This window comes from Oncorhynchus keta, chromosome 13 (assembly GCF_023373465.1).
Source record: "Oncorhynchus keta strain PuntledgeMale-10-30-2019 chromosome 13, Oket_V2, whole genome shotgun sequence".
Classification (NCBI taxonomy): domain Eukaryota; kingdom Metazoa; phylum Chordata; class Actinopteri; order Salmoniformes; family Salmonidae; genus Oncorhynchus; species Oncorhynchus keta.
In genome coordinates this window covers 34,820,079-34,846,138 of record NC_068433.1, presented here as the reverse complement: position 1 = coordinate 34,846,138, position 26,060 = coordinate 34,820,079, and the positions used below count along the sequence as shown (strand labels likewise).

Below are 26,060 nucleotides of genomic sequence, written 5' to 3'. Positions count from 1 at the left end.
CAACGAGTGATGAACTACGAGCTAGGCAGTCAAAAATTGTGCATTTCTCTGCCTGTACATGATGCACCTTTGATAGATGTTTGGACAGATTGCTCAAGTTTCCGACCTTACAAGCAAATGTCTTGTTGCACTTGTGGCAACGAGCATTGTCCGCATCGACTCTGAAGTGTTACACACTTTTGAACGTTTAGTTCTCTCTCTCTACCATCGTCACTAATTAAGAGCAGGCTCTTTTGTGTTTGTGTGTGTGTGTGTGTGTGTGTGTGTGTGTGTGTGTGTGTGTGTGTGTGTGTGTGTGTGTGTGTGTGTGTGTGTGTGTGTGCTGTAGCGTGTGAGAGACACAGGCTCCACGCGAGAGAGATCTCTCTTCTGGATTGGGGATAGCGAAAATGCACCATAAGACTAATGTTTTCATCCTATTGCAAATTAGAAACAGTTGGTGAGACAAAATGTGCAAGATAATGTTTATGTAGCAATAATACATAGGAAATGTGTTTTCTCAATTTCTCTAGTACCGAAAGCAGAACCGATAACGTCAGAGCTTATCGATACTACGTTCCTTCATAATTTAGCCCTGGGGCCTGTTTAATACCGGGTTTCGGGACCCATCCATAGTAATGACTGCTCCCACACCATAGGGACTAGGATAACAAGCTAGTTGTATTGGCAATGGCCGATCAAAGTGTTTTAAGTGCCTCATTTCAGGAATGTTTGCTTGGTTTTCACGATACTTCCTAGCATTGTTCTGTCCATTTCCATGTTTTGTCCTAACAAAGCAACTGATGCATACTACATATAAAGTGTACATAGTATTTCAGTAACCCCAGGAAAGAACACAGTTGACTGACTTTCTGAGGAGCAAGGGTGTCCAAGATGGCCTTGACCTTGTGAAGGCCCGTAGCATCGACAACTTGTCCGAGGTATTCAACTAGGGATGTGACAAATGGACAAATTTTCTTAACGTTTAAACACCAATTTCTTAAAATCGGTTTTCCATTAAAAAGATACTACGAATTCATACAATTCTACGTGAATTCACAATAGAGCTGCGATGCTGCCAGCAATGATTTGGGTTTCACGCACGGTTTGGGTCCCTTTCAGATGGTTAATCATTGCACAATCATTGCACACAAGTTTTAATTTCCTTATCATTTAACTTCTTGCGTCGAGCAATCCCGTATCCAGGAGCGTAATCATAGCCTCAAGCTCATTAGCATAATGCAACATTAACTATTCATGAAAATCGCAAATGAAATTAAATAAATATATTGGCTCACAAGCTTAGCCTTTTGTTAACAACACTGTCATCTCAGATTTTCAAAATATGCTTTTCAACCATAGCCATATTGATAGATAGCATAGCATTAAGCCTAGCATTCAGCAGGCAACATTTTCACAAAAACAAGAAAAGCATTCAAATAAAATAATTTACCTTTGAAGAACTTCGGATGTTTTCAATGAGGAGACTCTGTTAGATAGCAAATGTTAAGTTTTTCCAAAAATATTATTTGTGTCTGAGAAATCGCTCCGTTTTGTTCATCACGTTTGGCTAAGAAAACCCCCCGAAAATTCAGTCATTACAACGGTAAACTTTTTTCCAAATTAACTCCATAATATCGACAGAAACATGGCAAACGTTGATTAGAATCAATCCTCAAGGTGTTTTTCACATATCTATTCGATGATAAATCATTCGTGGCAGTTTGGTTTCTCCTCTGAACCAAATGGAAAAATGCACGCAGCTGGAGATTACGCAATAATTGCAACGGAGGACACCAAGCGAGCACCTGGTAAATGTAGTCTCTTATGGTCAATCTTCCAATGATATGCCTACAAATACGTCACAATGCTGCAGACACCTTGGGGAAACGACAGAAAGTGTAGGCTCATTCCTTGTGCATTCACAGCCATATAAGGAGACATTGGAACACAGCGCCTCCAAAATGTGGGAAATTTCCTGTTTGAAATTTCATCTTGGTTTCGCATTGCACTCCTGGCAATCCACTCAAGATCTGACTCATTGCCCTCTCGAACAGCGAGGATGCACTACCAAACGCTTGACGACAGTACCTGAAGATCCATTTGTGTGTCACGACGGTCAGCAGCTCTTTTTACTTTTCATACACAATCATCTGCGAGTAGGCTTTCCAGAAGTCAATTTTGCTCAACTTTGACCCTAGGCCTGCGAAAAGGTTGTCGATGTGTGGTAGCAGATACTGCTCTGCGGACAACATAGGGTTAACTGAGTGTGTTTCTGAATATGCATACTACCTTGCACCACACTCTCATGCTCCAAGTGCATTCTTCGAGGACGTTCTCTTGAGTACGTAAAACATTTAATTTGACAAGCACTCGCACTACCCCTACTGTATTACCTCAACGCTGCATCTCCCCATTCACTGACCCTTCTTCCAGCCAGGACAATGCCTCAATAGAGACGAAACAAGAAAGCAAACATTATACTTTATTATCAACTAGATAATCTCAGCCAAAAAAGAAACGTCCTCTCACTGTCTACTGCGTTTATTTTCAGCAAATTTAACATGTAAATATTTGTATGAACATAACAAGATTCAACAACTGAGACATAAACTGAACAAGTTCCACAGAAAATCAAAAGTAACAGTCAGTATCTGGTATGGTTACCAGCTGCATTAAGTATTTGCAGTGCAGCTCCCCCTCATGGACTGCACTAGATTTGTCAGTTCTTGCTGTGAGATGTTACCCCACTCTTCCACCAGGGCACCTGCAAGTTCCCGGATATTTCTGGGGGGAATGGCACTAGCACTCACCCTCCGATCCAACAGGTCCCAGACGTGCTCAATGGGATTGAAATCCGGGCTCTTCGCTGGCCATGACAGAACACTGCCATTCCTGTCTTGCGGGAAATCATGCACAGCACGAGCAGTATTGCTGGTGGCATTGTCATGCTGGAGGTTCATTTTAGGATGAGCCTGCAGGAAGGGTACCACATGAGGGAGGAGGATGTCTTCCCTGTAATACACAGCATTGAGATTGCCTGCAATGACAACAAGCTCAGTCCGATGATGCTGTGACACACCGCCCCAGACCATGACAGACCCTCCTCCTCCAAATCGATAACGCTCCAAAGTACAGGCCTCAGTGTAATGCTCATTCCTTTGACGATAAACGCGAATCCGACCATCACCCCTGGTGAGACAAATTCGCCAGTCCTGTCTCGTCCAGCGACAGTGGGTTTGTGCCCATAGGCGCCATTGTTTCCAGTGATGTCTGGTGAGGACCTGCCTCACAACAGGCCTACAAGCCCTCAGGCCAGCCTCTCTCAGGCTATTGAGGACAGTCTGAGCACTGATGGAGGGCTTGTGTGTTCCTGGTGTAACTCGGGCAATTGTTGTTGCCATCCTGTACCTGTCCCGCCGGTGTGCCTTTCGGATGTACCGATCCTGTGCAGGTGTTGGTACACGTAGTCTGCCACTGCGAGGATGATTGGCTATCCGTCCTGTCTCCCTGTAGCACTGTCTTAGGTGTCTCACAGTACGCACATTGCAATTTATTTCCCTGGCCACATCTGCAGTCCTCATGCCTCTTTGCAGCATTCTAAGGCATGTTCACACAGATCAGCAGGGACCCTGGGCATCTTTCTTTTAGTGTTTTTCAGAGTCAGTAGAAAGGCCTCTTTTATTTTTTTATTAAACTAGGCAAGTCAGTTAAGAACAAATTCTTATTTTCAATGACGGCCTAGGAACAGTGGGTTAACTGCGTTGTTCAGGGGCAGAACGACAGACCTTGTCAGCTCGGGGGTTTGAACTTGCAACCTTCCGGTTACTGTTACTGTAAACTGTTAGTGTCTTAACGACCGCTCCACAGGTGCATATTCATTCATTCTTTATGGTTCATTGAACAAGCATGGGAAACAGTGTTGGTCTGTCAAGCTATTTGGATTTTTTACAACAGGGTCCTGAAAAAGGGACGTTATTTTTTTGCTGAGTTCCTATGTGAATCGTAAACTTGCTTGTTAACAGGCAAAAATTATCTAAAGCTAATGTTATGCAAGGTAGATATAAATTCTTTGTGGGTGGCTAGCTAAGAGTTCTTCATGTCTAGCCAGTTAGCCCGATTGACTTATCCATTCACTGAACCGTTCTTCTTCAAGCCAGTAAAATGGGTATTGTACAGTGGGTATTGTAGGCAGGTTACCATGCCAAAATTAACACAGCATGTACAGTTGAAGTCGGAGTTTACATACACCTTAGCCAAATACATTTAAACTCAGTTTTTCACAATTCCTGACATTTAATCCTAGTAACAATTCCATGTCTTAGGTCAGTTAGGATCACCACTTTATTTTAAGAATGTGAAATGTCAGAATAATAGTAAGGGGAATGATTTATTTAAACTTTTGTTTCTTTCATCACATTCCCATTGGGTCAGAAGTTCACCTAAACTCAATTAGTATTTGATAGCATTGTCTTTAAATTGTATAACTTGGGTCAAACGTTTTGGGTAGCCTTCCACAAGCTTCCCACAATAAGTTGGGTGAATTTTGGCCCATTCCTCCAGACAGAGCTGGTGTAACTGAGTCAGGTTTGTAGGCCTCCTTGCTCGCACACACTTTTTCAGTTCTGCCCACAAATGTTCTATAGGCTTGAGGTCAGGGCTTTGTGATGGCCACTTCAATACCTTGACTTTGTTGTCCTTAAGCCATTTTGCCACAACTTTGAAAGTATGCTTGTCCATTTAGAAGACCCATTTGCGACCAAGCTTTAACTTCCTGACATCTTGAGATGTTGCTTCAATATGTCCATATAATTTTCTTTCCTCATTACGCCATCTATTTTGTGAAGTGCACCAGTCCCTCCTACAGTAAAGCACCCCCACAACATGATGCTGCCACCCTGTGCTTTACGGTTGGGATGGTGTTCTTCGGCTTGCAAGCCTCCCCTTTTTCCTCCAAACAAAACGATGGTCTTTATGGCCAAACAGTTCTATATTTTGTTTCATTAGACCAGAGGACATTTCTCCAAAAGTACCATCTTTGTCCCCATGTGTAGTTGCAAACCGTATTCTGGCTTTTTTATTGCGGTTTTGGAGCAGTGGCTTCTTCCTTGCTGAGCGGCCTTTCAGATTATGTCTCTATAGGACTCGTTTTACTGTGGATATAGATACTTTTGTACCCGTTTCCTCCAGCATCTTCACAAGGTCCTTTGCTGTTGTTCTGGGATTGATTTGAACTTCTCTAGGAGACAGAACGCGTCTCCTTCCTGAGCGGTATGACTGCTGCGTGTTCCCATGGCATTTATACTTGCGTACTATTGTTTGTACAGATGAACGTGGTACCTTCAGGCATTTGGAAATTGCTGCCAAGGATGAACCAGACTTGTGGAGGTCTACAATTCTTTTTTCTGAGGTCTTGGCTGATTTCTTTTGATTTTCCCATGATGTCAAGCAAAGAGGCAATGAGTTTGAAGGTAGGCCTTGAAATACATGCACAGGTACACCTCGAATTGACTCAAATTATGTCAATTAGCCTATCAGAAGCTTTTAAAGCCATGAGATCATTTTCTGGAATTTTCCAAGCTGTTTAAAGGCACAGTCAACTTAGTGTATGTAAACTTCTGACCCACTGGAATTGTGATACAGTGAGTTAAAGTTACATAATCTGTCTGTAAACAATTGTTGGAAAGATTACTTGTGTCATGTATAAAGTAGATGTCCTAATCGACTTGCCAAAACTATAGTTTGTTAACAAGAAATTTGTGGAGTGGTTGGAAAACAAGTTTTAATGACTCCAACCTAAGTGTACGTAATTTTCCAGCTTCAATTGTATTTATTAACATAACAAGATAAAATTTTGCAGTCAGGCAACATATGAGATGTGAATAGGCAACATTTCAGTGTATTTACTCTCGCTTCAGCTCAAATAATGGCCTCATTTGCATAATTTGTACGTGATTGCGTCATATTTCTTTACATACTTTCTGTTGAAGCTTGCATCGATGCATGCTTCAAAATATATACAAACGTAGTACGCATTTGGGAAGTGCCCTCCATGATCCAAGCTATTTTTATTTCTGCAGGCTCATTCAATGTGGGCCTTTTTACCACAAGCTCGGTGTTCAGTGTCCTTACACAAACACGTAGACACCTGATGTCCCGATTTCCCTGTCTCTGATTTTCAGTTACTATGTACACTTTTTTTGTGATGAACTCAACTGGTGAGCCTCTTTAGCAGCTCGTTCCATGGAAACACTGACTTCAATAGCCTTTGCCAGGGTTAGATTATTTTCAGTCAGTAGGTTATTTTCTCTAGCATCAATCCATAGCCCACATAGTCTGTCTCTAAACATTGTCATTGATTCTCTCTTTTCCTGATTTCTCTGTGGAACCTTTTTATTTAACTAGGCAAGTCAGGTAAGAACAAATGTTTATTTACAATGACGGCCTCGGAACATTGGGTTAACTGCCTTGTTCAGGGGCAGAACGACAGATTTTTACTTTGTCAGCTTGGGGATTCAATATTGCAACCTTTCGGTTACTGGCCCAATGCTCTAACCACTAGGCTACCTGCTGCCCTGGTTTTGGTGAAAAGTGTCCTTTAAGTATTTCCACAATTTATTTTTAATTTTTTGTTTCACCTGTATTTAACCAGGTAGGCTAGTTAAGAACAAGTTCTCATTTGCAACTGCGACCTGGCCAAAATAAAGCAAAGCAGTTCGACACATACAACAACACAGAGTTACACATGGAATAATCAAACATACAGTCAATAATACAGTAGAAAAAGTCTATATACAGTATGTGCAAATGAGGTAGGATAAGGCAGGTAAGGCAAACAATATAGCAATTAAACACACTGGAATGATAGATTTGCAGAAGATGAATGTGCAAGTAGAGATACTGGGGTGTAAAGGAGCAAGATACATAAATACATACAGTATGGGGATGAGGTAGTTGGATGGGCTATGTACAGGTGCAGTGATCTGTGGACAATATCCCCATATGTCTTATTACCTGGCCTGTCTAGCTGTTGCAGGCTGCATAGTAAATTAAATGTCTTTGGTCCCATTACACAAAAACATGTGCAACTATTTTGTCCTCCAACAATAACGCTTCCATCCACAGTTTTTATGCGAGTAAAGTCATGCTGTATAAAAATAATCTTATGATAAACTTCATAGGGTGGTGAAAGTGTGCAGTGATCTTGATGCACCTTTCCAATAAATATCTAGGGTCTTATTTTAGTGACATGATGATCGATGCTTGACTGCAGTTTGACAAATAAAATTATTATTGCTCTTAGACTATCCATAATAATCTCATGTAGACTCGCACAACCTACCCGCTCAACCTACCTGAACTGTATCTGCGAGCTGTTGGCTAGAGCGCACGTACCAAGACCATAGTAGGCACACTTGCTATTTAATGCAACGGTTGTTGTGACAAAACTATCTGTAGAGTTGAAAATGCAATGGAAACATATTTAAGATATTCAAGATTTTTATATGGTACATGAAAACTTAGTGCACACACAAAAAAATCTGCTTATGTCATAATGCAGTGATTTTTATCCACAACAAGTCCACTGGTGGGAAAATGCGCAGATTTTCTTAATGCGTTTTAATTTTTTTATATTCACATGAAAATTGGTCACAAATTGGTTCGAAATCTATAGAATGTAATTTGCAAAAATAACATATTCAAACCGTTCTGTACGTACAGTATATGGAGCTCCACTGCTCAATACTTTCATTAAACTGTTCAACAGTTCCAGCCATTTTTCATTTCTCAATAGTATGCTGGACACATGACATTTTTAACAACGCTTTTTTTCTGATAAAAACGAGTTCATTGCATCCACCGTATGACCATATTTCCCAGCTGCTTGCCATTGTTTTGAAGTAGTCAGAAAAAATCTGGCCTTATTTTAGGGCATTTTTCACCCTGCCAGCTCCTATTAGTTCTATTGACCATCGTGGCACCAACTTGCCTTCCAAACATTCTATTCCCAGCAGTTCTACGTCACAATGCCTGCTTCGCTATTGTTGGCAATGAGACCTGCTCACGCTGTTTATAGTTAAATGTTAACAACAACAAAGAATGGAGTTCATCCCATTGTTTCCTATAGGGGAAATATAGGCATGTTTGTCTATTTCACCAAATATGTATGTGTATATTTCGTTTTTTTCGGACGCCATTTTAATCATGACAATCTCCTCTTTCTAATTATGTAAGTCTGGGCAGCGAGCCCGGTTGTCATCAAATGCTAGCCCCAAAATACTTTTTGCCCTTGGAACGCTGAGATCCCCCCCCCCGTTGTCTTCCTATGGAAAGGCATGCCTGTCTATTTCGCCAAATATCTCACAATGTGTATATTTTAGATTTTTTCAAGTCGGGCAGCATTTTAATCAGGATCATTTCCTCTTTGTAATTATGTTCAGTTCAACCATTTATCCAGAATGTGATCATCTCAACACACATTAGCCATAATACTCTGCATCACAACTACGGTAAGTATGGAGGTGCAAATGGTACAACCCTAATACATAACATAGATGATCTGCTTTCAACACCGCAATCCAATTGTATAGTGGGCTATTTCAAGGGCATTTGGTGCATCACATTGTGAGTAAGCCTATAATTTTGTGGAATTCTGCTATTTGCATACATTTTACCTGGATACCATGCCATTAGTAGTGTTGATTTATTGTTATGAATATTATATTATGAACCCTATTTGTCCGAGTAGGCAATTAGTATATTATTAATTCAAACATTTGCAGATTTTTTCCCCAATGTTATATGCTTATTTCTGAAAAGATAAAGTGGGATATAGCTATTGCCTCTGCCTCTCAATTGATTTGTTTATTAAAAACAAAAACATTTCAAAATCAGAACTAAACCAGCACCTGGTGCAAGTAAACAAAATATTAAGCAGAAGAATTGAGTAAAGCATAAACATTTCATTATGGATGTATGGATAACTGGATAACCACTGGTCAGGACTACGTTGTGGTGTTAAATTCACTACAGAATTGTAGTAGGCATGTGACAGCTAATAGTTTGTTGCTGTGTGTGAGTTCTACATGTTGACGCTTCCTCCTTTTCTTTTTCTCTTTCATTTCTATTGAAATCTTGTTTTTAGAGGCTAATATGAAGACATCAATGGTCAAGCCAGACCCTGGAAATTATCTGGAATCCTCCCATGTTGTTTGAAGCCTAAGGCAGGACCATGCATTGTGTCTGGTGAAAACCAGTCCACCCTCCTTCTACCAAACCATTGAGAGTGAAGACACACACACACACACACACACACACACACACACACACACACACACACACACACACACACACACACACACACACACACACACACACACACACACACACACACACACACACACACACACACACACACACACACACACACACACACACCACAGAGATGGGTTTGGACCAGCCCTGCTTGGATATGGTGGTGCAAAGGCCCTTTCTGGGTGCAACATGTAATAGGCACCGCCACCAGAACCTGCGCAGAAAGATGAGGCCCATACGAATCCTGGGTTTTGTATTCAGCCTGGTAGCCATAAGCGCAATCTCATTTTCCTTCAGTGCCTTGACCTGGAGCTCAGGGACCTACTCAGAGCCGCTCCTGCCCCAGGAGGCCATCCTTCAGTCAGGCCCAACTCCACACAGGACTCTACTTTCCACACAGCACCAGGGGGACCCCAATATCTCAGCCGACATTCCCGTGGCAATGAGGTCTTCGGCAGACGGCAACGAGAGCCAGGGGGACTACCCCACGGACCTGTTCACGCTGGAGGAGAGGCGCCAGGGTGCTGTGGTGCTCCACATGTTTGGGATGCTGTACATGTTCATCTCTTTAGCCATTGTGTGTGATGAGTTCTTCGTGCCCGCTCTGACAGTCATCACAGAGAAGCTGGCCATCTCTGATGATGTGGCGGGGGCCACCTTCATGGCGGCAGGTGGGTCGGCGCCGGAGCTCTTCACTTCAGTCATTGGTGTATTCGTCTCCCACAGCAATGTGGGCATCGGGACCATTGTGGGCTCAGCTGTCTTCAACATTCTCTTTGTCATTGGAATGTGCGCCATCTTCTCCAGGGAGATCCTCAATCTGACCTGGTGGCCCCTCTTCCGTGACGTCTCCTTCTACATCATGGACCTGATCATGCTCATCTGTTTCTTCCTGGATAACTACATCTCCTATTGGGAAAGTATTGTGCTACTTTCAGCCTATGCCGCCTATGTGATCTTTATGAAGTTCAACAGCAACGTGGAGGGCTTCGTGAAAGGCTGCATGAACAAGAATCAAGTGGTGGAGGTGGAAGTGCAGCCCAAGGTGAGTCTATTTCCCTATTTTTCTTTATCTATCTTTCCCGACAGAGCTTCATCACCATTACCTCTGCCTCTCTATCTTTCAAATGAATGTGACCATTTGAATCTAGCGGTTAGAATCTCAGATCACAAGTATTGTATAAAACAACAATAGACAAATGTAACAATAAAAAGTTGTCTCTGTAACGGATAGACTTGATCTTATATGGGATAACCCCCCATTTAATAACAAAAATGTAACATTAATTTAACTAGGTAAGTAAGTTAAGAACAAATTCTTCTTTACAATGACGGCCTACCCCTGCCAAACACTAACGCGGACGATGCTGGGCCAATTGTGCGCCACCCTAGTGGTTAGAGTTTTGGAAAAATTAAAAATAAATAAAAATCACGGCTGGTTGTGATACAGCTTGGAATCAAACCAGGGTCTGTTGTAATGCCTCCAGCACTGAGATGCAGTGCCTTAGATCACTGCACCACTCGGGAGCCCCATTCCCAGCCACCAACCCACCACACACATGCTCACACACACAGCCTATGAAGGGATGGATCAATTCAAAATAAGTCAGTCAATTGAGGAAGTGATACCCTTTTTTCTATTATGGAATTAGAATATCTGGTTACTTCCTGAATTGACTGACTGACCTGAATTGACTGACATTTCAATTTATTTTCAATATTTATTCAATTTTGGACTTGCCTAGGCCTGTGACCTACAGACTGCAGGTGTCGTTTAAATGCCTTGAATGCTTACCTTGTGCTCTGAAATGAAAAATGTGTATTTCATGATTGTTTTATTTTATTTAAACCTTTATTTAACTAGGCAAGTCAGTTTAAGAACATATTCGTATTTACTATGAGTACAACCAATAAATGATTGTGAAAATGCCGTCAGAGCTCCCAGAACTCCCTCTACGGGTGATTTGGTGGACATGCAATGGTGCAAGTAAAAACCAATCCTCAAACCTCAAAATGCAAGTTTTGAAATTAAAACAATACTCCAACACACTAAGCCCATACTACACTATAGATTGTTTTAAAGGTAGTCTGAACAAGGCCAACATATGGCTTTTGATGAATTTCTCAATCAATTTAGGTTCCAATGTCAGTGGCTTCACATCCATTGACTTTTTCCACATTTTGTTATGCTGCAGCCTGAATTTAAAATGGATTAAATTGAGATTTTCTGTCACATATTGTCACAGTGGAATTAGGTTTTTCGAAATTATTACAAGTTACACTGAAAATAAATGTTAAATGTAAAGTGTTGGTCCCGTGTTTCATGAGCTGAAATAAAAGATCCCAGAAATCTTGAATATGTACAAAAATAGTATTTCTGTATGGACCTCGCTTTGTGCACGGGGAAATTGTCATGCTGAAACAGGAAAGGGCCTTCCCCAAACTGTTGCCACAAAGTTGGAAGCGCAGAATTGTCTAGAATGTCATTAGTGTTAAGATTTCCCTTTACTGGAACTAAGGGGCCTAGCCCAAACCATGAAAAACAGCTCCAGACCATTATTCCTCTTCCAACAAAGTTTACAGTTGGCACAATGCCTTCGGGCAGGTAGGGCTCCCCTAGCATCCGCCAAACCCAGATTTGTCCCTCAGAATGCCAGATGGTCAAGCGTGATTCATCACTCCAGAGAACACGTTTTCACTGCTCCAGAGTCCAGTGAGCTTTACACCACTCCAGCCGACGCTTGGCTTTGCACATGGTAATGTTAGGCTTGTGTGTGGCTGCTCGGGCATGAAAACCCAGACAAACATTTCTGGTGCTGACGTTGCTTCCGGAGGCAGTTTGGAACTCGGTAGGGAGTGTTGCAACTGAGGACAGTCGATTTTTACGCCCTACGCACTTCAGCACTCGGCAGTTCCGTTCTGTGAGCTTGTGTGGCCTACCACTTTGCAGCTGAGACGTTGTTGCTCCTAGACATTTCGACTTCACAATAACAGCACTTACAGTTGAACAGGGCAGCTCTAGCAAGGCAGAAATTTGACGAACGGACTTGTTGGAAAGGTGGCATCCTATGACGGTGCCATGTTGAAAGTCACTGAGCTCTTCAGTATGGGCCATTCTACTGCCAATGTTTGTCTTTGGAGATTGCATTGCTGTGTACTCAATTTTATACACCTGTCAGCAACGGTGTGGCTGAAATAGCCAAATCCACAAATTTGAAGCGGTGTCCACATACTTTTGTATATATAGTGTAAGTTCAGGAGTAAATATTTCTTAACAAATCACTCACTCTTTGGGAAATAAACGTGCTTAACATTATTTTTGAATGACTACCTTATATCTGTACCCCACACATACATCTCAGGTTCCTCAGTCGAGCAGTGAATTTCAAACACAGATTCAACCACAAAGACCAGAGAGGTTTTCCGATGCCTCGTAAAAAAAGAAGCAGACATTTAATATACCTTGGAGCATGGTGAACCTATTAATTACACTTTAGATGGTGTATCAATACACCCAGTCACTACAATGATACAGGCGTCCTTCCTAACTCAGTTGCTGGAGAGGAAGGAAACCACTTAGGGATTTCACCATGAGGTTGATGGTGACTTTAAAACAGTTACAGAGTTTAATGGCAGTGATGGGAGTAAAACTGAGGATGGATCAACAACCTTGTAGTTACTCCACAGTACTTACCTAAATGAAAAGTGAAAAGGAGGAAGCCTGTACAGAATTTTAAAAATCCTATACATGCTTCCTGTTTACAATAAGGCACTAATTTATGTCCTGAATACAAAGTGTTATGTTTGGGTTAAATCCAATACAACACATCACTGAGTACCAGCATGGTGGTAGCTGCATCATGTTATGGTTGTCATCGGCTAAGGACTGGGAATTTTTTAGGATAAAAATAAATGAAATACAGCAATGCACAGGCAAAATCCCAGAGGAAAACCTTGTTCAGTCTGCTTTACAGCAGACACAGGGAGACAAATTAACCTTTCTGCAGGACTTTAACCTAAAACACAAAAGTCAAATATATGCTGGAGATGCGTTGCATGTTCCTGAGTGCCTAGTTACAGATTTGACATAACATCTATGGCAAGACTTGAAAATGGCTTGCCATTATGGGTTATTGTTTTCAGTTTGCCAATATGGTGTGTAGATGGGTGATAATTATTCTTATTACTTTAATCAATATTGAATTTAGGCTGTAGCACAACAAAATGTGGAATAAGTCAAGGGATATGAATACTTTCTGAAGGCATTGTATATCCTAGAAATGCACACTGTAGTTATCACATAAATGTTGGTACCAACGTCAAAAATATATCCTAGTAATGAAAAAAGGGAAATGGAAAATGGAGATTGTTTTCTTTGTACATTGTCTGATGAAAACACACCATGTACCCTTTTTGAATTTATTTTCATACAAATTGCCCAATATAGTCACCATTTATTTTATCTATCTTTATTTTAGTTTCTCAGATATTTTCAGACTTAGTGTTCTTCTGTTGAGATGGCATTGGCCTGTGTCACCCAAGCTGCCTCACAGTATTCCTCTGTGGGATTAATAAAAATGACAGTGTCATTCTAGGTTAAGCTGGACAAATTGTGTCCCAGTTTGACAAACAATCCCTTGAAATATATGGAAACTCTACAAACCAAATTTCATTTGACAATGTCAAAGGAAGGTCTGTTTTGAAATGGGTTTAAATATATATAAAAATGAAGATATCCAAAAGATGTTAGATATCAGTCCTTAAAGTATGATTATTAGTATGATTGCCTCATTGCAAGGAGAAGCAGTTTCTGTACACAAAATTGCCACTGTGGTACAATGGTCTTACTCCATCTGTCTTTCAGTCGCTCTCATTAAGAAATTCTAAGAATCTTGAAATACTCCCTCAGGTTAAATTATGCTGTAAAATATTTGTTTTTGTTTATTCACAAATTATGACTGGTATCTTCCTTGTGATACATCTATATCTATAGGAATCCATTGACTTCACAGAGCATATATTCCATAGCAATTTGATACTGTTGTTGAGATTATCCGGATGGATTTAGGTTACTTTGTGACACGAGATGAAAATTAGTTTTTGAGATATTATCCCAGAAAGCTGTACTGTAATAAAGCTTTAAATAAATCAGGATTTACTTTAAGTAGATAAAGGATATTTCATTGGAGGTCACACAACACAATACTGGGAATTGAACATCAAATAGACTCTAGAATTCACATACATTCAAGGTTGGCTAGGTGCTTGGTATGTTCATTCCCAAGTGAGAATCTAGTAAAGCTTTCAAAATATAAGGTCTTGAAAATGGGTGTGTTGTGTCTATAGTGATGTATTTTGGCTTCTGGCTGCTACTAGTGAGTTAAATAAACCTAATAAGAATGCAACAGGGAGTGCCAGAGCAAAGAGGAGATTCAGTTGACCTTGAGATGCAATACATGAGACGACTGGAGAAAATAATAGAAAAACAAGTCCAAAAAGGTGGATACACAGACGAGTCGATCAACCATGCTTGTCTCTGTTCTCATCCCCACAGCTCAATTATCACTCATGGCATGTTTAAGTCTCTCCTATCATGGCTGAGGAATGCCTCCACCACTGCCCTGTTGGCTACAGACCATATTGTGTTGGATTGTTAGATTCTGACATTATGACTAAATATCTTTATGTCGATGATTTTACACTTGAGAGTCCTTATTCTTTGTAGAATTATGTGTACAGTGCCTTCAGAAAGTATTCATATCCCTTGACTTATTCCACATTTTGTTGTGATACACCCTGCATTCAAAATTCATCAATTATTTTTTAAATGTCACCCAGTACCCTATAATGTACACAGTACCCCATAATGTACACAGTACCCCATAATGGAAATGTTTTACAGTAAAATGAAAATGAAATACAGTAATATCTCATTTACATACAGTGGGGAGAACAAGTATTTGATGCACTGCCAATTTAGCAGGTTTTCCTACTTACAAAGCATGTAGAGGTCTGTAATTTTTTATCATAGGTACACTTCAACTGTGAGAGACGGAATCTAAAACAAAAATCCAGAAAATCACATTGTATGATTTTTAAAGAATGAATTAGCATTTTATTGCATGACATAAGCATTTGATCACCTACCAACCAGTAAGAATTCAGGCTCTCACAGACCTGTTAGTTTTTCTTAAGAAGCCCTCCTGTTCTCCACTCATTACCTGTATTAACTGCACCTGTTTGAACTCGTTAGCTGTATAAAAGACACCTGTCCACACACTCAATCAAACAGACTTCAACATCTCCACAATGGCCAAGACCAGAGAGCTGTGTAAGGACATCAGGGATACAATTGTAGACCTGCACAAGGCTGGGATGGCCTACAGGACAATAGGCTAGCAGCTTGGTGAGAAGGCAACAACTGTTGGCGCAATTATCCGAAAATTGAAGAAGTTCAAGATGACGGTCAATCACCCTCGGTCTGGGGCTCCATGCAAGATCTCACCTCGTGGGGCATCAATGACCACGAGGAAGGTGAGGGATCAGCCCAGAACTACACGGCAGGACCTGGTCAATGACCTGAAGAGAGCCGGGACCACAGTCTCAAAGAAAACCATTAGTAACACACTACGCCGTCATGGATTAAAATGCTGCAGTTCATGCAAGGTTCCCCTGCTCAAGCCAGCGCATGTCCAGGCCCGTCTGAAGTTTGACAATCACCATCTGGATGATCCAGAGGAGGAATGGGAGAAGGTCATGTTGTCTGATGAGACAAAAATATAGCTTTTTGGTCTAAACTCCACTCGCCGTGTTTGGAGGAAGAAGAAGGATGAGTACAACCCCAAGAACTCCATCCCAACCGTGAAGCATGCAGGTGGAAACATCATTCTTTGGAGATGCTTTTCTGCAAAGGGGACAGGACGACTGCACCATATTGAGGGGAGGATGGATGGGGCCATGTATCGCGAGATCTTGGCCAACAACCTCCTTCCCTCAGTAAGAGCATTGAAGATGGGTCGTGGCTTGGTCTTCCAGCATGACAACGACCCGAAACACACAGCCAGGGAAAGAAGCATCTCAAGGTCCTGGAGTGGCCTATCCAGTCTCCAGACCTGAACCCAATAGAAAATCTTTGGAGGGAGCTGAAAGTCCGTATTGCCCAGCGACAACCCCGAAACCTGAAGGATCTGGAGAAGGTCTGTATGGAGGAGTGGGCCAAAATCCCTGGTGCAGTGTGTGCAAACCTGGTCAAGAACTACAGGAAACGTTATAATCTCTGTAATTGCAAACAAAGGTTTCTGTACCAAATATTAAGTTCTGCTTTTCTGATGTATCAAATACTTATGTCATGCAATAAAATGCAAATGAATTACTTAAAAATCATACAATGTGATTTTCTGGATTTTTGTTTTAGATTCTGTCTCTCACAGTTGAAGTGTACCAATGATAAAAAAATTACAGACCTCTACATGCTTTGTAAGTAGGAAAACCTGCAAAATCGGCAGTGTATCAAATACTTGTTCTCCCCACTATACATTTATTAAAAGCTATTTTCTACATTTCCGAATAATGAAGACATCAAAACTATGAAATAACACATATGGAATCATTTAGTAACCAAAAAAGTGTTAAACAAATCAAAATATATTTTATATTTGAGATTTTTCAAAGTAGCCACCCTTTGCCTTCATGACAGCTTTGCTCACTCTTGGCATAATCTCAACCAGCTTCATGAGGTAGTCACCAGGAATGCATTTCAATTAACAGGTGTGCCTTGTTAAAAGTGAATTTGTCCAATTTCTTTCCTTATTGCGTTTGAGCCAATCAGTTATGTTGTGACAAGGTAGGGGTCGTATACAGAAGATAGCCCTATTTGGGAAAAGACCAAGCCCAAGAACAGCTCAAATAAGCAAAAATAAATGACAGTCCATCATTACTTTAAGACATGGTCAGTCAATATGGAACATTTCGAAAACTTTTAAAGTTTCTTCAAGTGCAGTTGCAAAAACCATCAAGCGTTATGTGAAACTGCCTCTCATGAGGACCGCCACAGGAAAGGAAGACCCAGCGTTACCACTGCTGCAGAGGAAATAAATACTTCATAGAATTCATCAGACACATCTCAACATCCAACTGTTCAGAGGAGACTTAAAAAAAATATATATATATTTCACCTTTATTTAACCAGGTAGGCTAGTTGAGAACAAGTTCTCATTTGCAACTGCGACCTGGCGTTGGTGAGGGAGATAAAAGTCTCCAACTTCAGCGATTTTTGCAATTCGTTCCAGTCACAGGCAGCAGAGTACTGGAACGAAAGGCGGCCAAATGAGGTGTTGGCTTTAGGGATGATCAGTGAGATACACCTGCTGGAGCGCGTGCTACGGATGGGAGTTGCCATCGTGACCAGTGAACTGAGATAAGGCGGAGCTTTACCTAGCATGGACTTGTAGATGACCTGGAGCCAGTGGGTCTGGCGACGAATATGTAGTGAGGGCCAGCCGACTAGAGCATACAAGTCGCAGTGGTGGGTGGTATAAGGTGCTTTAGTGACAAAACGGATGGCACTGTGATAGACTGCATCCAGTTTGCTGAGTAGAGTGTTGGAAGCCATTTTGTAGATGACATCGCCGAAGTCGAGGATCGGTAGGATAGTCAGTTTTACTAGGGTAAGCTTGGCAGCGTGAGTGAAGGAGGCTTTGTTGCGGAATAGAAAGCCGACTCTTGATTTGATTTTCGATTGGAGATGTTTGATGTGAGTCTGGAAGGAGAGTTTGCAGTCTAGCCAGACACCTAGGTACTTATAGATGTCCACATATTCAAGGTCTGAACCATCCAGGGTGGTGATGCTAGTCGGGCATGCGGGTGCAGGCAGCGATCGGTTGAAAAGCATGCATTTGGTTTTAGAGCAGTTGGAGGCCACGGAAGGAGTGCTGTATGGCATTGAAGCTCGTTTGGAGGTTAGATAGCACAGTGTCCAATGACGGGCCGAAAGTATATAGAATGGTGTCGTCTGCGTAGAGGTGGATCAGGGAATCGCCCGCAGCAAGAGCAACATCATTGATATATACAGAGAAAAAAGTCGGCCCGAGAATTGAACCCTGTGGCACCCCCATAGAGACTGCCAGAGGACCGGACAGCATGCCCTCCGATTTGACACACTGAACTCTGTCTGCAAAGTAATTGGTGAACCAGGCAAGGCAGTCATCCGAAAAACCGAGGCTATAGAGTCTGCCGATAAGAATATGGTGATTGACAGAGTCGAAAGCCTTGGCGAGGTCGATGAAGACGGCTGCACAGTACTGTCTTTTATCGATGGCGGTTATGACATTGTTTAGTACCTTCAGTGTGGCTGAGGTGCACCCGTGACCGGCTCGGAAACCAGATTGCACAGCGGAGAAGGTACGGTGGGATTCGAGATGGTCAGTGACCTGTTTGTTGACTTGGCTTTCGAAGACCTTAGATAGGCAGGGCAGGATGGATATAGGTCTATAACAGTTTGGGTCCAGGGTGTCTCCCCCTTTGAAGAGGGGGATGACTGCGGCAGCTTTCCAATCCTTGGGGATCTCAGACGATATGAAAGAGAGGTTGAACAGGCTGGTAATAGGGGTTGCGACAATGGCGGCAGATAGTTTCAGAAATAGAGGGTCCAGATTGTCAAGCCCAACTGATTTGTACGGGACCAGGTTTTGCAGCTCTTTCAGAACATCTGCAATCTGGATTTGGGTAAAGGAGAACCTGGAGAGGCTTGGGTGAGGAGCTGCGGGGGGGGCGGAGCTGTTGGCCGAGGTTGGAGTAGCCAGGCGGAAGGCATGGCCAGCCGTTGAGAAGTGCTTATTGTGTGAATCAGGTCTTCATGGTCGAATTGCTGCAAAGAAACCACTACAAAAGGGCACCAATAAGAAGAAAAAACTTGTTTGGTCCAAGAAACAAGAGTACATTAGACCGGTGGAAATCTGTCCTTTGTTCTGATGAGTCCAAATGTGAGATTTTTTGGTTCCAACCGCTGTGTCTTTGTGAGATGCAGAGTAGGTGTGGTTCCCACCGTGAAGCATGGAGGAGGGCACGTGATGGTCTGAGGGGGCATTTGTTGGTGACACTCTGAGTGATTTTATTTAGAATTCAAGGCACACTTAACCATCATGTCTACCACAGCATTCTGCAGCGATACACCATCCCATCTGGTTTGCGCTTAGTAGGACTATCATTTGTCTTTCAACAGGAAAATGACCCAACATACCTCCAGGCTGTGTAAGGGCTATTTGACCAAGAAGGATAGTAATGGAGTGCTGCATCCTGACCTCCACAATTGAGATGGTTTGGGATGAGTTGGACTGCAGAGTGATGGAAAAGCACACAACAAGTGCTCAGCATATGTGGGAACTCCTTCAAGACTGTTGGAAAAGCATTCCAGGTTAAGCTGGTTGAGTGAATGCCAAGAGTTATCAAGGCAAAGGGTGACTACTTTGAAGAATCTAAAATCAAAAATATATTTGGATTTGTTTAACACTTTTTTAGTTACTACATGATTCCATATGTGTTATTTCATAGTTTTTGATGACTTCACTATTATTCTACAATGTAGAAAATAGTACAAATAAATAAAAAGTGTGTGCAAAACTTTGACTTGTACTGTAAGTATTCACACCCCTGAGCCAATACTTTGTAGAAGCACCATTGGCAGATTATATAGCTGTAAGTCTTTCTGGTTAACTTCTTAAGGATGTAGCAGAATACAGTTCCCTGGCAGGAACATCACTCAGCGGCGTTTCAGAGCGCAACCTATAGTTTTTGATAAAACTCAAACTGTCATTAAACTTTCATTAAAATACACATTCAAGGTAGTGAATTAAAGCTACACTCGTTGTGAATCTATCCACCAAGTCAGATTTGTCAAATGCTTTTCGGCGAAAGCATGAGAAGCTATTATCTGATAGCATGTAACACCCCAAAAGACCCGCAGGGGACGTAAACAAAATAATTAGCATAGTCGGCGCTACACAAACCGCACAAATAAAATATAAAACATTCATTACCTTTGACCATCTTCTTTGTTGGCACTCCTAGATGTCCCATAATCACTATTGGGTCTTTTTTTCCGATTAAATCGGTCCATATATAGCCTAGATATCGATCTATGAAGACTGTGTGAACAACGAAAAAAATAGCGTTTTCTAACGTAACGTCATTTTTTTAAATTAAAAAAGTCGACGATAAACTTTCACAAAACACTTCGAAATACTTTTGTAATGCAACTTTAGGTATTAGTAAACGTTAATAAGCGATCAAATTGATCACGAGGCGATGTATATTCTATAGCTGTCCGTCTGGAAATAATGTCCGGGTAAATCTCAACCAAAATATCCGGTCGGAGACCGGAAGAACAGGGCTGTCTCTTCTTCGTTTGACCAAGAAACAAAGCCTAGGCAAATGACAAGACTGTTGACATCGTGTGGAAGCTGTACGTAATTGCAACCTCGGCCTCATTTAATCTGGGTCACCTTTAACAATTGGTTGAAGTGGCGCATGGATATATTTTTCCATTTTCAGTGATCAGATTTTCCTGCACTTTTCGATGAAACGCACGTTCTGTTATAGTCACAGCCGTGAATTAACCAGTTTTAGAAACGTCTGCGTGTTTTCTATCCACACATACTAATCATATGCATATACTATATTCCTGGCATGAGTAGCAGAGCGCTGAAATGTTGCGCGATTTTTAACAAAAAGCTGCGAAAATTCGCAGCCTCCCTAAGAGGATTTATGTCTCTATGAGCTTTCCACACCTGGATTGTGACCATTGTTCTTTTCAACTCACGAACATTCACTGTCTACTCCAGTGTAGATTTGGCCTTGTGTTTTAGGTTATTGTCCTGCTGAAAAGTGAATTAATCTCCCAATGTCTGGTGGAAGCAGACTGAACAAGGTTTTCCTTTAGGATTTTGCTTGTGCTTAGCACCATTCCATTTATATTTTAAACAAAAATACTCCTCAGTTCTTAATGACTTTCCCCAAACATATATTTTGTATGCACACAGAGCAAGTCCATGCAACTTATTATATGACTTGGTAAGCACATTTTTACTTCTGATCTTAGACTGTCCATAACAAAAGGGTTGAATTGCTTATTTACTCAAGATATATTTCAGTTTTTAATTTGTAATTAATCTGTAAATACTCAGGAAAACATAGTTTTCCACTTTAACATCATGGGGTATTGTGTAGTGGACCCGTGACAAGAAATATCACAATTCAATCCATTTTAAATTCAAGTCCTCAACTGGCAGCTTCGTTAAACACCAGTGTTTTGCGGGTACTATTTAATAAAGCTGCCTGTTGAAGACTTGTTAGGCATCTGTTTCTCAAACTAGACACTCTTAATGTACTTGTCTTCTTGCTCAGTTGTGCACCTGGGCCTTAGAGACAGTTTGCTCAGTTCTGGGAAGGGAGTAGTACACAGCGGTCTACCAGATCTTCCGTTTCTTGGCAATTTCTCGAATGGAATAGCCTTCATTTCTCAGAACAAGAATAGATTGACGAGTTTCAGAAGAAAGGTCTTTGTTTCTGGCCACTTTGAGTGAACCCATAAATGCTGATGCTCCAGATACTCAACTAGTCTAAAGAAGGCCAGTTTTATTGCTTCTTTAATCAGAAAAACAGTTTTCAACTGTGCTAGCATAATTGCAAAAGGGTTTTCTAATGATCAATTAACCTTTAGAAATGATCAACTTGGATTAGCTAACACAAAGTGCCATTGGAACACAGGAGTGATGGTTGCTGATAATGGGCCTCTGTACGCCTATGTTCCATAAAAAAAATCTGCCATTTCCAGCTACAATAGTCATTTACAGCATTAACAATGTCTACACAGTGTTTCTGATAAATTTGATGTTTTTTTTAAATGGACAAAAAATTTGATTTCTTAAAAAAAACAAGGACATAATTGACTCCAAACTTTTGAACGTGTGTGTGTGTGTGTGTGTGTGTGTGTGTGTGTGTGTGTGTGTGTGTGTGTGTGTGTGTGTGTGTGTGTGTGTGTGTGTGTGTGTGTACTACCAAGCAAAAAGATAAACACAGCATGTAGAGTGTAACATTTTCCACATGTACAGAAAGCTTCTTTCTCTAAAATGTTTTGCACAAATTTATTTACATCCCTGTTAGTGAACATTTCTCCTTTGCTAAAATAATCCATCCTCCTGACAGGTGTGGCATGTCAAGAAGCTGATTAAACAGCATTACCATTACACAGTTTGTTGTAAAGGCTTTTTTATGGCAACCCTCCCAAACAACTTGTGGTTATGTCGGTGGCGTCTGATCATAGTTTTGGAGACTTTCTGACCCCAAAACCCAACTAACGTCTGCAATTCACCAGCTGTGATTCTTGCAGATTTTTTGGCCACTCTAACCATCCTCCTCACTGTGCGTGGGGTCAATATAGACACACGTCCTCTTCCAGGCCGATTGTTAACATCTCCAGTTGCTTTAGACTTCTTAATTATTGCCCCGATAGTGGAAATGGGCATTTTCAACCGTTGAGCTATTTTCTTATAGCCATTTCCTGATTTGTGCAGCTCAACAACCTTTTGTCTCACATCATTACTGGAATTCTCGTGTCTTTCCCATAGTGATGGATGACTATGGGAACTCGGCCTGTGTGTCACCTCATATTTATACCCTAGTGAAACAGGATGTCATGAATTACCACATAAGTATTCCTAATCGCTCAGGTGAAATTAAGAACATAAAATATGAATGGGAATATACTTCAGGTAGATTTTATTCCTAAGAATTTCTAGGGGTGGCAAAAATTGTGGCACACGCTCCTTTATTTTTTTCAATCATTTTACTTCAATTAAAGGTTACTTTTTGTGAATATTTTGAATGAGGATAAACAGCAAAGACATTTTTGCTCATATTTACCAAGGGTGCCAATATTAGTGGAGGGCACTGTAATAGCATAGATTAGTTTCTATGCGGCATCTGCATACCAACCATTTGATCTCAGTCAGTTTCATGGGGATATGCTCGAGATCATCTCGAGTTATACAGTGTTGTTTTCAATTATGTACAATAAACAATTTTTAGAGCAGATGGTGTCAACAAACTGTAGCACAGTCTCTTTGTATTTTGCCTAGTGGCACGCTGTTGAGTTTTAGCCACATGAGTGAAAAAGGCAGCGAGTTTTTGTCTTACAGTAACTAAACTATTATATTAGGTTCTGTTATGTAGAATACTATCATATGTGATCTTGCAGACATTGATCTAACTTAATTTAACAAGCACCATTATCCTGAGTAGCATGCAAAGAACATGATCCACACATGCTCAGAATGTGTGGATCACATTTACTTCGTGCCATATTGCTTGTATTCCTTATGTAAAGTCTTAATGAACTTTGTCTTTGTCTTAGACATCCTTTTAGACAACATTTGCATAAAAGCATAAATCCCCTCAAGCATTTATCAGAGGTAGGACTGTAGTAGGCCTTAGCCCAGTAACTAGACAAATATCTAGTGGAGAATGATTAAGGCATCCTCTCTTGTAGCACAAGGTCAATTACCTTTGACATGCAGTAACACGAACATCTGGTAATAATAGTGCACATGGGGTGAGGAATCCCTGAAGCAATAGCATGACAGTGTGTTGTCTCACACAGTGCTGCGAAAAGCATAAAACAAACAGGGAGAGCAGAAGGAGGGGGGCACATTGTGAAAACTCAGACAGTACTGAGCCTTCAGTTGGTGATTGTCATTCTGCCATCGCCATGGCAATAGACAGGCTCAGGCGAGGCGACTTTTGCTGTGATCATGAGGTTTGGAAAAAGCTGTAACACCTACAGGATGCTAATGAGAACATTGTGTGCCACAGAGAGTGTGGGAGCAGAAGAACCTGGGAGTGCTATGGTTGATCTTATAAACTGGGCATTTGTAACTAATCTATGGGTATTTCAAAACCAGTGAAAATTATGAATCATCAGTCTTAGTTTTCAATGAATGCGATGCATTGGAAATGGTTAGTTGAATGCAATGGGTTTTGCTAAATTTACATTGGGCAGTCCAATAGAAAACTTGGATAAAAATGTCAAGCGAGGCATTCTGATTATGGATTCATCAACCAACTGACTATAAGCAGCAACATTTCCCTCACATCAATTCTCCTTTTCTATTTATTGAGAAGTCATTGCAAATAGATGTTATTTTTTAAATGATCAGTTTACTTACTGAATTGACTGCATTCAATTGGAATTGACGTCACCCTGTTGTAGGTATCAAGGTTTGAAGGAATTAGTGCTTTTGGTCACAGCTTGGGATCCAGGAATCTGTCCAATTTCAATTCTTGATATTTACCCATTTGATTCTTGAAAATTGTATAACTTCCTCATGACCTTAGGGAAAATGCCCTTTTCATAACTTACAATGTAAGGTTTTAAATATGTTTAAAACTATCATGTTAATGTCATGGACCGACAGTCCTTGCATCTAGAGCTGTCTATGAATTTGAGACGGTGTATCATTCCCTTTTGTTCCATCTTAAGGACTAGGACTGTTGCGGTGACCGTATTCCGCCACACTGGCAGTCATGAGTCATGAAGGCAGTCAAATTCCACATGACCATTTAGTCATGGTAATTAGGCTTCTCCAAGCTCTGATGCTGCAGCTGGTCATTAGTAGCCTACCGAACTTGCTAACTGCCTGGAACTCAGCACTCTATTGTCCCTCTAATCACTCTGACATCAATGCAAATGTATTCGAAAATCTAATAAACCACTTCATGAAAGCCCATGAGCTCATGTTGCGCAATGTTTCTATAGGCTATGCAATTGCGTGAGAAAATAGAGTGATGGCTACTAATAATATTAAACTTTCCTAATATTAAGCATATATTAAGCACATTGCTTATATTTACAACAGGAGTAAATATAAACCACAGGGAAAAGCATCCTCCATTCACTATTTAAGTGCATAGATGACATGTATTTTCACCCCGCTGCCCCTGTTTTGATACAGGTGCATGATAATGGTCCATTCTAAATCCAAACAAATTTCACACGTATTATTTAGTATATGTAAAGACAAGATTAAATCAAGAATAGTCTGATATGGGTGACAATATTAGCCTATCACTTGTGAATGATGCCCAGCATAAGAAACAGTGCTATGTTTTTGCGACTTGTTCCAATCACAGTCACACACCTCATGTAGCTTAGCCCATAGGCCTATATGTTTTCATAAGGTTTGCATCACAACTAAAGTGTCCAAATAACTTAAGCACATTAATCCGCTTTACAAGTGGTGTAGAGCCTCACTGGCATACAGTATATAAGCAGTGTGTGAGTTTCAAGTTTGGGTTAGATAATTTTCACCATAAAAATTCACCTTTAAAATAAAAGCATTACATGCATAATTGCATTTGCGGTAACATTTGATAATGGTGTTTTCCACTAATGGAAAATTTGCGCTTATAGCCTACTACCATGTGCGCATTGCTGCGCTTAAAAAGTGACGAAATAGCCTAATAGTTTATTAGCATTTTAAGCTAAACGTTCTGATTTGTTAGTCAGCCACATAGCATAAACAAAATGTCTGATGCTAGTGGTTGTATTAATTTGGAATCTATTCCATATCACAACTGTCCCGAGACTGTTTGAAATGTTTTTTTTCTCATACAGAATTGAATTGGTCGACTTTTGTACTATGGGAGATAGAAGATTGACATAGGTTTGTGCTTTTGTTGTTCGTTAGGCCTACTCATCTTGTTGGTTGACAAAA

The 26,060-nt window shown here is 40.9% G+C and overlaps 1 protein-coding gene across 4 annotated transcripts in view; it reads left to right on the top strand.

Annotated features, from left to right (window-relative positions):
- The window catches only part of LOC118392243 (sodium/potassium/calcium exchanger 2-like), a 192,808-nt gene that overhangs the window by 8,284 nt on the left and 158,464 nt on the right, over positions 1-26,060 (top strand). For all 4 annotated transcript variants that reach the window (XM_035784028.2, XM_035784027.2, XM_035784026.2 and 1 more), the window contains exon 2: positions 9,125-10,339. In XM_035784028.2, coding sequence (XP_035639921.1) covers positions 9,425-10,339 — 915 coding nt within the window. In that variant the 5' untranslated portion in view covers positions 9,125-9,424. The remainder of the gene's footprint in view (positions 1-9,124; positions 10,340-26,060) is intronic.